The sequence below is a fragment of the Notolabrus celidotus genome, chromosome 2 (genome assembly GCF_009762535.1).
Source record: "Notolabrus celidotus isolate fNotCel1 chromosome 2, fNotCel1.pri, whole genome shotgun sequence".
Classification (NCBI taxonomy): domain Eukaryota; kingdom Metazoa; phylum Chordata; class Actinopteri; order Labriformes; family Labridae; genus Notolabrus; species Notolabrus celidotus.
Window position 1 is genome coordinate 6,434,402 of NC_048273.1, and position 13,364 is coordinate 6,447,765.

At 40.8% G+C, this 13,364-nt stretch overlaps 1 protein-coding gene across 1 annotated transcript in view; it reads right to left on the minus strand.

The window, feature by feature from the left end:
• Positions 1 to 13,364, minus strand: part of fcho1 (FCH and mu domain containing endocytic adaptor 1) — a 74,443-nt gene that overhangs the window by 11,812 nt on the left and 49,267 nt on the right. Inside the window, exons 3-6 of the mRNA XM_034705487.1 lie at positions 11,286 to 11,377; positions 4,879 to 4,953; positions 1,232 to 1,373; positions 724 to 876 (exon numbers count right to left, since the gene is read on the minus strand). Of these exons, the coding sequence (XP_034561378.1) occupies positions 724 to 876; positions 1,232 to 1,373; positions 4,879 to 4,953; positions 11,286 to 11,377 (462 nt within the window). The remainder of the gene's footprint in view (positions 1 to 723; positions 877 to 1,231; positions 1,374 to 4,878; positions 4,954 to 11,285; positions 11,378 to 13,364) is intronic.

Here is a 13,364-nt window from a genome sequence, read left to right on the forward strand (position 1 = left end):
ACCATGACCTGGATGACTGAGAACCTTCACAGACGTTTACTTTGTTATTCATGCCATGCTTTGTTTGTCAAAGCACTTTGTAAACATTTGTTTTTAAAGGTGCTATATAAATAAAGTTATTATAACTAAATATACTGGATCACTACTGAAGAGCAGTTGTGATTATTGGAGGGGGAAAAAAGTTTTGATTCGGTTTCTACTCACAAATCAAGAACAGATATTTACACAGAAGGCCGAGTTCTGAGAGCAGAGTAAAAATACTTTCCAGAATTTTCCCCACAGTGGCAGATTTCAGAATAAATAAGCTCCCAATTTAAAAAGATGTGGCATTCATGAATTTAGAAACACAGGTGTGAATGCATCAGCAGTTTTAGAACAGGTTCATAAATCTGATCTGGAGCGCCTGTGGCCTTGCAGTGTAAGCGTGTGCCCCATATACGGAGACTGTAGTCCTTGTTGCAGGGGTTGCAGGTTTGACTCACAGTCTCGACCATTAGCTGCATGTCTGTACCTGCTTTGTAATCCCCACATTTCCTGTCTCTATTCAGCCGTCCATTAAAGGCAAAAATACCCAAAAATATAACTTTGAAAATATATAAAAATCTGATCTGGACATTTCTTATGAACCCTCCACAGAACCAACCATTATATTTTAAGGGCACTGTAACACCTTCTAAGAGGGGGGTCAGAACACTTAGAAAAAAGGGAAAAGTTTTGGCTAACTTTCTCCAGCTCTTTCTGTGGAGCTCCTTCCTTCCTGAGCCGGTCCAGCTCCAAACACTTGGCGTGGTATCCCTCCTTTGACTTCTGAAGGTGACCGCTCTGAACCTGCAGGGCCTGCACCGCCTCCACTGTGCCTACCATCTCTTCCTTTGTCTGGGACACACACGCACACGCACACACACACACACACACACACACACACACACACACACACACACACACACACACACACACACACAGTAAAGAACAACGCATGGACATTCTGTACAGATCACTATTGTACTTGATACTTTCAGGGAAACTGAAGCAATTACTGTGAAGGGAGGAGACAGTAATTGGATTTTGTGTGAGATAAATTAGATTAGGATGACAGCAGCTCGATGAAGGGCAAATATTAAGAAGCTACACAAGTCCATGTTCAGGAACAGGAACAGAGAGCAGGGACTATAATCTGCAAATTCTGAGAATAACAGCAAAAATGTAAGTCCCTTGATCCAGGTATAAGTACCTTGCGGTGGATTTTGACCTGCTCATCTCCGTACTTGTTGATGTCTCGGATGAGATCGTTCATCTTTCTCATCAGCTCGAGGTGGCAGAGGGCCAGTTTGTCTGAAGAGACTCTGAAGATGTCCCACATGGGAGCAAAAGTCCTAGGAAAACACAACACAAACATCAAGCACAAGATTCAAACTCTTCATCTCAGCTTGAGGCTGAAAATGAGAACATGTTTTTGAATTACGAATTCAAGATAAGAACTTCTAAAAGAAAATGCTTCCAAAAAGTTTAAATAACAAGTTTTAACATCTTTGCTCAACTCAGTGACTGAAGACGACCGAGCAGAAAAAAACATGTTTATCTACAGTAGGGGAGAACAGGGTTGGTTGTCACACTCGTTATATCTCACCACCAGGGGGCACTGTCTCTCAAATTGGGGTATGGACATTACCAGATAACATATAATAACAATAAAAAACCAGACAGTGAGATCTATAAGAGGTAGATACTTCACAAAACTCTGCAAACCGACTCGCCATGGAGCTCGTTTTTACATCACTGCAGGAAAGTGAGAAGTCAAACCTCTGGAGGTCAACAAAATAAAAGTCATTTTAAATAATATTGGTGTGACAAAGTAGATTATATCGTCTTTTAAGCTTTGTCTTATCTTACTGTTATTTATTACACTTCGTATAAAAATAAATTAACTTAGTGCTGTCCTTCCCTCTGGTCTCATGTACAGATCCAGTGCTTGACTTGTAGCATGTACAGTATATATGATGGATGTGTTATAAATGTTAAATGTGTATGGTAAGCTATAAATGATTTGCCCATATTGGGATCAATAAAGTTGTCTGAATCTGAAAAATGTGATTTTCAGCCACTCTTCAGATGTCCTTTAATAGTTTTAATTTAAGAGTTTCTGACATTAAACAGCAACTAAAAAAGCAACAGTCTGATTATAAGAAAGATTCCAGTTAAAAAGTGCAAGAGTTGTAATTAATTCAGAGACCATCATAAAGCTCTGGGAGAGAGGAAGGTGAGATAATTAGATTCAGTATATTGTTAACCATCCAGCTGGCATCACATATGGACTTTAATGTTACTCCATCATATCACCCATCTGTTTCTGTAGGCATGTTTCGAAGCCAATCGTCGGTGGGTGCCATATTGGAAATGCTGAACTCAACCTAACGTCTGTCGAGTTAGTGTAAGGTAAAGAGGCGGGCTTTGAGCCTCCATGCTAACAGCTACAGTGTTCCCGCCTGTCAGTGAAGTCAGCTGTGCCTCTCATTATGTAAAACTTGTAATCATAATATGTCTTAAACTGAAGCATTATAAAAAAAATGTACCCCCCGTACAGTGTGTGCCGATAGAGAAATGAGCAATTCAGACTGAACTAATTTTTTGTTCCTGGCTGTAAAAATGTTTATTTCTGCTGTAAAGATCTGCTTTTTTGAATTGGTGTGTATGTGGTTTCTGGTACTTCTGGAGCCAGCCTCTAGTGGACACTCAAGGAACTGCAGTTTTTAACACTTTCGCATTGGCTTCAATTCTTGCGGCCGGAGGTTGTTGCTCCGTTTGAAGTTGTTATTCCACACTTCTCTAAGTGACATCTTGTCCATTAGAGAGTTGCATCTTAATAAAAACATAAAATGTGAAACTTTCTCACTCTGGCAGAGACTAGCGTTCATGAAGGACCCCATTAGTCAATTTATAAAGAAATTATGATCATCATAAACTATTATAAAGAAGTGTGAGAAACATATTTAATAAAAGTGGATCAGGGAACCTAATCACAGTAAATGGCACCATGAAAAAAGAGCAATACATCAAGATTCTCAACAACAACATCAAGCAGTCTGCAGAGAAACTTTGCCTTGGGCACCAGTGGACAAGGAGACCCTCCTACCTGAAAGAGTTGGAGCTCATCGCTAAAGATGAATGAGCAAAAATACCAGTGGAGACATGCAAAATGCTGGTCAGCAATTATAGGAAGCGTTTGATTGCTGTAATAGCAAATAAAGGCTTTTCTATTGATTATTGAGAAGGGTATGAATAATTTTGGACATACCACCTTTTGTTCAAATGTATATAAAAGCTGAGAAATAATTTTTTTTCCACAATGCTGCCTCTTGTAAATTGTCTTATTGTCTTCTGGGAGACACCTGTGTCATTTCCAATCAAGAAAATACTTGCTGGTTGAATAAAAGTAACTTTAAGTCAAAATTTGCCAGGGGTATGAATAATTTTTGGATTGACTGTATGTATGATCACACAATAGGTAACATATGGGAACAATCTGAATGATAAATATTAGGGGTGACCCCAAATAGTCGAATATTCGACGATTCGTTCTAACGAGCCTTAGTCGACTGCCAATCTCATAGTCGAATATTTGCATGTGAAACGTGGATCATTCCATTCAAACCATGGGGGTGCTCAATGTCTAATTTTACATTATTTTCCTGTTTCCCGTAAAAATAGTGTCTCATATATCCTATTTTTATATAAATATAGACTTATTTAATGTAATTCTGAGAACAGCTCTTGAAGTGTTAAATCTCCTTAAAGTGGTAATTAAATCTCCCCTGGTAATTAAAGGTGGACTCTCCCATTTAGTGGGACCTGTGGAGCAGACATACCTCAGCTGGCCTTTAAATCTTTCTACGTTCATGGCAGCTCAAAATGTCAGGAAATAAAACTTCAGTTGATCCTAAAAAATAGTGATGAAGATGAGGAGCAGCTTCATGAAGAGGACTGTGAGATCAAGGATTACCGGACCACACAAAAACTGTACGGGGCCAAAAGAACCAGGAGGGATACCCAAAGCTGTCCGAAGCCTCAAAAACAATCCACAGCATCCCATCCACCTCCACACCATCAGAGAGGATATTCTCAAAGACAGGATTTACAGTCAACAAAGCAAGGAGCGCACTTCTGCCCGTACACACGATGGTTTTCCTCACGTACAATTTGAAAAGACTCAAACGGACAAAGACGTGATGAAAGACTGTTTTAAAAGGTTCTTTTAAGAGATTTAAAAACCCTTTAGCTGGTTCAGGTTTGATTTTGAACATTATACAAATGTTTAGTCTTAAGTTGGACAAACTACCCTCTGCTGTGCTGCTCTCCTCTGTGTGAACACTGTTTAAATATCTCCTGATTCCTTATTCTATAACGGCGCGTTGTTTGAGGTTTAATGGATGGTGGCCTTATTTGAGTTTTCTCTCCTTCATCACCTCGTTGTTTTTGCAATATAGATTTAAAAAATCTAAGTTTTATACTTATAATATTCTGCTGTCCCTTTTACTATAAGCTACGAGTCTCTTAATTGTAAAGGGTTATGAGTAATATTGTCATGCGGTCACCATCATGCAGACTTTGGGTCAATAAGGAAAAACAACAAACATTCGACTATTCGTCGACTATGGGCAAAATCTGATTAATCAGATTTGACCAAGCAAATCCTTAGTCGGGCTCACCCCTAATAAATATGGACATTTGGTGATGCAGATGGCGTTCATTCATATATCATGTGTAGCCATATGTATAGTAATCATGGAATCATATGTTTTCAGGAGCTGAAGGAGGAAAAGAGCAGCTGCTGGGGGAAGCAGGCCTCGCTGTAATGTCAATAGTGTACAAGGCTGGACTCACCCCTGTGGACTTCCATTGCTGGCCATCTTTGCTAGTTTGCTCATTGATTTGGAGTAGGTCTCTTCAACAGCAGCACTGCAAAACACAACAACATGAGCAGTTTATTAAAAACAATATCTCTAAAATGAAGCTTCATAAGAGACATTTTTAAAAATCCTAGATTCACAGATTCTTTAAGTTTACTGAACTCTAAATTGCAGTAATCAAACAAGAAGAGTGATGCTGTGTTCACTCCTTAAAATGCAAATTCTTCTAATAGACTTTGGACCGGTGAGTTTAATGCACTATCCCACAACACTATTGCCTGTGCTAATGGCCTCATACGTTATGTTCTCTATCTACTGCTTACTTCGCTCCAAACTCCAGACCGAGCCAGAAAAATAAAGATTGATTTTCAGCCGTGTTGGGAAAATGGTGCAATAAGCCACATGTAAATGATAAATGGACTAGTTTTCCAAGGCTGAGCATAAAACTTTAATATCCATCTGTAGACCCTGAAGAGAAAGAGGGAAGAAACATTGATCCAAATGTCCTGAGGGAGAACTGAACAACTTGCAACTGAAAGACATAAACAAACACACCATCAGGCATGATCCGTCTCAGGAAGCGAGGTTGGAATTAAACTGGAACTCAAATCCTGTCACAAAAAGAGCCAAGCTAATATTTTCATTTAAAACAAACAAAAAAAGCCTGTTTGTCTACAAACAACGGCACCAATACACATTTGCATTCAGACCTGAAACTACAAATTCACTCAATACATAATAGTTTGAATCATCATGTGAAATGATGTAAAAGGTTCACTTGTAGTGTTGAATTTATACAGATTTATCACCTTAATCTGCAGCTCCCCTCAGCCTAACAGACCTTCAACCAGCTGTTTGGCTATCTGTCAACACTACTGATCATCTTGCTCTCTGTGCTCTCAAAATGTTACATTTGTCCATAACAAGCATCTGTTAACAGAAAATGAGTCAGATAGCTTCCCTAAGAAAGTGGTGGGGACCAAATACAGAGCAAAAAGAGTGAAATTTGACTTACTAACACTCCAGAAACATAAAAATAAACAAAAAACACTGTTTCTCTGTTCAGATGTTTGCTAATAAATTGCTATAAACAACATAAACATCTAATTATGTGTTAGTTTTGGGTTCAATTTTTGTTTCTGCTGCCCCCAGGTGGCCAAAAATGGCACATGCAGAATTAGATATCAAAAGTTTTAAACCCCAATCAGATCTGTTGACTTAAAACAACACTTGGGTGTTGGCATACATGCCAACACCCAAGTTTGGAGTTTTAACTCTTGATTATTTAGACGGTTGATGATTCAATTATTCATTTATTATGGCCTGGCATAGAAAACTGACTTCCTCAATTCTTTGTGGTCAGGACTTATTATTCTCCTTGATAAGCTTGAAGCAGTTATATACTGTAGCTTCATACAGCTAATAGTTGTAATCTGTTTATTTTTTTATTTTTATTTAAAGTTATATTTTTGGGCTTTTTCGCCATTAATGGATAGGACAGCTGAAGAGAGACAGGAAATGCAGGGAGTAGAGAGTGGGGGAAGGCATGCAGCAAATGGTCGACCGGCCGGGAGTCAAACCCGGGACCTCTGCAACCAGGACTATAGCCTCTAAACGTGGGACGCTTAGACCGCTAGGCCACCAGTGCCCTGATAGTTGTACTCTTAAAGCTGCATAACAAAAAGTGATTGACTTGATTCAAATAATTCAACAATGAATTCTTTATCTGCACGGTCTGACTTCTCCAACTAAGATTGAGATTCTTTAATATTTAATATTTATGTATGCAGTCCGAAAATTATAAACTATTTCAACGACAAATTCTCAAAGACTTTTATCGTCTTAATTTTTCACATCAGAGTCCAAAAGCCCAACAAATAAGACAAATAAGCTAATTTTGCGCTGGAAGAACTGGTGCATAAAAATATTTGGTGTTAATTGCATTAATACCTGATTGAAAGTTTCCTCCATGTCTGAAATAGTTGGAGACTTATTTCTGGTGGTACACAGAATGATTTCAGCCTTGAACTCTTTATTTCAGCACAAGTTAAAGCCTGATTTCTGTTGTTCCAATGATCCCAGGATAACAAAAGACAGTTTAACCGAGTCCTGTTGAGTAAAAGGGTGAGGACAGTTTACGTGACCTGTAGTCTGGAATTGTTACCGAGCGTTTCACCCTGTGCCTCATTTCAAAACCAATTCTCCTGCAAGCAGAGCGTGAGACAGATGGAGGACATTTATATCAACACAATTGCTTCAGTTCTGTCCTGAGGGATCACACACTATTTTACCCACAATGCCACCATTTCATTTCCTGACTGCTGATTTGTTGTCTGTTTCTATCCCAGCAGATAAGTGAATTTCCCCCTGAGAGGAATGTGCACAGGCGGTCTGAATCAATGTCAGGATTATATCATGGGTCTGAGTGTGTGAGTGTGTGAGTGTGTGAGTGTGTGTGTGTGTGTGTGTGTGTGTGTGTGTGTGTGTGTGTGTTAACTTCCAGCTGTGAGAGCACAAACTCCTGTGGGAAACTCATTACTTGCCTCACTTCACTCACTGCTTATCACTAATTAGAAGACAAAGTGCTTATTATAACAAATTAGCCTCTGAGTGAAGACAATTTTAATGAGGTAATTGACTGCCCTCTGCCCTGCTACTGGTTAGCAAGACAAGTTCTCAGTGTATTTAACAATAATAATGGTTGAAGAATTATAACTCATAACTTATAGCACATTTTTGGAATGAATGGGTGCTTGGTTAAAGGGTTGCCAGAACTTGCCAGAACAAAAAGTGCTGCTAGTTTCATTGAGCTAACGTAAATTTGGACATTCCAAACAGCAACAGATGCTAATCAGCTTTAGCCAGCCAACACATCACAGGACTGTTAGCTGTTGAAAACGATTCCTGTCACTAACTTTTTTAATGTTTCCAGTGAGCTTTCAAGCATTCAACTAAGTTACACTCAACAGGTTTGATGCTAACACACTTCATTAGCTTTAGCAAGCCAACACATTACGCTAACGTTAATCAAGGCACAGATTTAGCCAAATGGTTAGTTGTGTGTCCATATAGCATTTTTTCCTTTCTCTGCTTAGCTCTCTCAGTGCTCAGCCCCAGCTCTGCTCACAGCAGAACTTTGTTTTGATTGGTCAGCATGGCGGCCATGCGGCCAATCGCATGTGAGGATATAGGATACAGGTGATGGAGGGGAGGCTGTGTATCTTGGCTTCATCTGTTCCTTCTGAGAGGGTTAGGGTTCTTCTCAAAGACCGGGCAAATACTCACTGAGAGGAGAAATCAGATCAGCCCATCCAAGCTGAGGCATCTGATTTATCTCAATGCCAACCTGAGGACATTAATAATGTTTGCTTGAGTTGGTTCTGGTTCGGTTCTGATTCGGTTCTGGTCCGGTTCTGGTTCAGTCCTGGTTCGATTCTGGTCCGGTTCTGGTTCGGTTCTAGGTCAGTTCTGGTTCAATTCTGGTCCGGTTCTGGCTCGGTTCTGGTCCGGTTCTGGCTCGGTTCCGATTCGGTTCTGATTCCTTTCTGGTCCGGTTCTGGTTCGGTTCTAGTTTGGTTCTGGTTCTGTTTGCTTGAGTTGGTTCTGGTTCGATTATGGTTCGGTTCCGGTTCGGTTCTGATTCGGTTCTGGTCCGGTTCTGGTTCGGTTCTGGTTCGGTTCTGGTTCGGTTCTAGTTCGGTTCTGGTTCGGTTCGGGATCGGTTAGGGTTCGGTTCGGTTCGGATTCGGTTCTGGTTTGGTTCTGGTTCGGTTCTGGTCCGGTTCTGGTCCAGTTCTGGTTCAGTTCTGGTTCGATTCTGGTCCTGTTCTGGTTCGGTTCTGGTGCGGTTCTGATGGGGTCCTTGTTCGGTTCTGGTTACTTGAGTTTGGTTCTGGTTTGTTTGCATTAGTTTGGTTCTGGTTCTGTTTGCTTAACATTAGTTCTGGTTCTAATCCTAACCCTAAGCCTAATCAAAACCCTAACCCTAACCCTAAGCCTAATCAAAACCCTAACCCTAACCCTAATCAAAACCCTAACCCTAACCCTAATCAAAACCCTAACCCTAACCCTAACCCTAATCCTAACCCTAACCCTAACCCTAATCCTAACCCTAACCCTAACCCTAACCCTAACCTTAACCCTAACCCTAATCAAAACCCTAACCCTAACCCTAACCCTAATCAAAACCCTAACCCTAACCCTAATCCTAACCTTAACCCTAACCCTAATCAAAACCCTAACCCTAACCCTAACCCTAATCAAAACCCTAACCCTTACCCTAATCAAAACCCTAACCCTAACCCTAATCATAACCCTAACCCTAATCCTAACCCTAACCCTAATCAAAACCCTAACCCTAACACTAATCCTAACCCTAACCCTAATCCTAACCCTAACCCTAATCCTAACCCTAACCCCAACCCTAACCCCAACCCTAACCCTAACCCTAACCCTAATCCTAACCCTAACCCCAACCCTAACCCTAATCCTAACCCTAACCCTAATCCTAACCCTAACCCCAAACCTAACCCTAACCCTAACCCTAACCCCAACCCTAACCCTAACCCTAACCCTAATCCTTACCCTAACCCCAACCCTTACCCCAACCCTAACCCCAACCCTAACCCTAATCCTAACCCTAACCCCAAACCTAACCCTAACCCTAATCCTAATCCTAACCCTAACCCTAATCCTAACCCTAACCCTAACCCTAACCCCAACCCTAACCCTAACCCTAACCCTAACCTAATCAAAACCCTAACCCCAACCCTAACCCTAATCCTAACCCCAACCCTAAACCTAACCAAAACCCTAACCCCAACCCTAACCCTAATCCTAACCCTAACCCTAACCCTAACCCCAACCCTAACCCTAACCAAAACCCTAACCCCAACCCTAATCCTAACCCCAACCCTAACCCTAATCCTAACCACAACCCTAAACCTAACCCTAATCCTAACCCTAACCCTAATCCTAACCCTAATCCTAACCCTAACCCTAACCCTAACACTAACCCTAATCCTAATCCTAACCCTAACCCTAATCCTAACCCCAACCCTAAACCTAACCAAAACCCTAACCCTAACCCCAACCCTAACCCTAACCCTAATCCTAACCCTAACCCTAACCCCAACCCTAACCCCAACCCTAACCCTAACCCTAACCCTAACCCTAACCCTAATCAAAACCCTAACCCCAACCCTAACCCTAACCCTAATCCTAACCCTAACCCTAATCATAACCCTAACCCTAATCAAAACCCTAACCCTAACCCTATTCCTAACCCTAGGATTAGGGTAAGAATGGTTTTGTAACAGAATAAATGCACAAAATTGGGCGGTTATAAGGCTTCTCCTAAAAACACTGCACATAAAAGGATTTTCAACACAAACCGTTATTTTTTGCAAAGTTGAGGTAAAACATACGGCTACAAAAGATCCTAAATTAAGAGCCGTTCGGGAGTCGAAAGAGTCGTCTATTCTTTGGGAGCCGAGTTAAAAGCGCCGGCTCTCTGAAAAGAGCTGAACTTCCCATCACTAAAGCACATGCTTACTACCATTTGCGCTCTTAGCTGACCTTGGAACTATTTGTATTGTAAAACGTATCAATGTAAATCCTTCAGACCTGTACCACAGTGATAAACAGATAACACTTCAATTTGAATCAAGTAAATACCACTTGTATGCTTTAAAACAGAGGATCATTTCATTCCTTGTGGACTCAACATGACAGCATTTATACTTTTCAAGTAATTGATCTTAAACGCTTTCAGAAAATTAACAGTAGCAAGACTCACATATCCCTTCGAGCCACTAAATGGTATCATAACAATGGTGTATGCTGTTTTGTAATGACACAGCACAATTTTATAATTTATTAGAAATGTAATCAAATTATTTCACAGACCCCCACACTACGGTTCGCGGACCACCAGGGGTCCCAGGACCCCACTTTGAGAACAACTGCTTTAAACCCAGCAGTTACAAACGTGGATAGAAGATATACCTCTGTACTGCAGTAAGCTCAGATAGTCCAGCTATTCAGGCCTGAGTGTGTGAGTTTTTGAAGATGGTGCACTTGAAAAGTAGCACAGTAGTGAGGACTGGGGTCAGAGATCAGAGCATGAGCAGTTGTAACAAAGAGAGACTTGTTGAAGAGCTCTCACTTAAATCTACATTCCTCTTCAGAACTTTGAATTAAGTCATGAAACCTTGTTGGAAACACGAAGAGTTGAAAAACAGAAAAATATCTTTTTTTTTCTGAAGCCTTTCACCCAACCTTGGCACAAACTACCGTCTTTTTTATCAGAGTTTCTCCATCCGGGCCCCATCACCGGTGTCACCTCCCACACAGATATTCACAAATACACACAAACCCTACCTCTCACGGACAAACTCGGCGAGCTCCTTCGTTGCCAGTTGGCCATGCTTCATGTTGTGGTAGAGCACGTCGAAGCCGGCATTCTTCTCCCCCTGCCAAGGTGCAAAAAAACACACACACATACACAACGTCTGTTAGCACCTGAAGGACATCCAGCATGAGAGAGAGAAGTGGTGATGTCAGTCTGTGTTTGAGCACAGGGGTTTCAAATGTAATTTATTAGCAGCTCCCAGGAAACATTTCACCATCAGCCACATAAACAACATTCAACAAACACTCGTGAGATTATGTAAAACCAGTTTGGGTTTCTGATTAGAGAAGGATACGATTTGATGAACTGCAGGCAAATTATGAGTTTCAGCAACACTTACATCAGCTATCACCTTAAACTGACAACACACTCACCTGTCAGTCAAATCAGTCATGCTCTTAATCATGCCTAAATATGCATAACTCTTAAGATAACAAAAAACAGGTGAGTCATAAAAACAGAACCTGTATAGTTGTAACAAATAATGAAAGAGCTTTACACACCAACGCTGTAAAAACAGGCATGTTGGGGGGCTTCTCTGACTTTTAAATTGGGATGTTAAAGTGACTCAATCCTAATCAGCAACCTCAGCCCACGAGAATTTAAGCTAATGCAGAAGTGCTAAAAACTGCAGTTCCTCGAGTGTCCACTAGAGGCTGGCGCCGTAAGTACAGGAAACCACATACACACTCATTCAAAAAAGCTGATCTTTACAGCAGAAATAAACATGTTTACAGCCTGGTTCAAAAAACAAGTTGAGTCTGGATAGCTCATTTCTCTATCAGCACACACTGTACGGGGTAGGCCTGGGTGATAATTTGATAACGATAATTATCGCGATCTACTTTTTCTCAATATAAATATAAAAAATGTTTGATAAAAAAAAATGATATAAATAAACCTGTAATTACACCCCCCAACCACTGGAAAGGGAGGCGCTAATGAGACTTAAACGCTAGTGGCCACCCAACAGTAGACAGACGAAGAAGACTGCATTGAACAGCCAATCATGTTGCAGGGTGAGAGGTAGGCGGGGCTTAAAGACGTTCGGGGCACAGCTGACTTGATTGACAGGCAGGAACACTGTAGCTGTTAGGGAGGAGGCTCAAAGCCCGCCTCTTTACGTCACACTAGCTCAACAGAAGTTAGGTTGAGTTCAACATTTCCAATATGGCACCCACCGATGATTGGCTTCAGACACAGATGGGTGATATCACAGATACTTTACCCATTCACTAAGCAGTCTTTTGCAGTATTTTACACTCATTTCTTAATATCAGAGGTTGCTGCTCGGTATACAAGTCATTTATTCAAGCAAAATGAGTGGGGTTTTTTGCAGCAGATTATAAAATACAGTTTGCCATATTTTGTTTCATCACCCAGCTGCTGTAACAAACTTTTCAAGGTACAGCTTGAAATAAGTACATTAGGTGACCAATCCATCAGCAAAGTGATGGGTTTGTCCTTATACAACAGCTTGTGTTCTTCATGTTCTTTCTCGTGTCACAAAAGTTGAGTTTTAATAAAAGTGAAAATGTGTTCACTGTTAATGTGGAAAACTAGAAATTATGCAAAATAATTTAATGTATTTCTGTCACTCCCCTCTAAGAACGAATTAAACCTGAGAGTAAAGCACCTCTTGCATGCATGAAAAAAATACGACCCTCATGTTGGAGTTTAATAATAATTAAAAGTTCTAAAATGTTGGAGTAAACTGTTAAAGTAAATTCAGTGTCAGGTTGGCAGCCACAGGTATCTGATGCACAAATACCCCAACTCGGTCTCAGCAGATGTGTGTCTAACATGAGTCTGGTCCTGCTGGAGGTTTCTGCCTGTTAAAGGAAGTTTGTCCTTGCCACTGTAACTTGCTAAATGCTGCAAAGTGCTCTGCTCATGGTGGATTAAGATGAGATCAGACTGAGTCCTGTCTGTAAGATGGGACTGGATCTGATCCTGTCTTGATGTTGGGTCTTTGTTAATAATATAACAGAGTACGGTCTAGACCTGCTCTGTTTGGAAAGAGTCTTCAGATAACATTTGTTGTGATT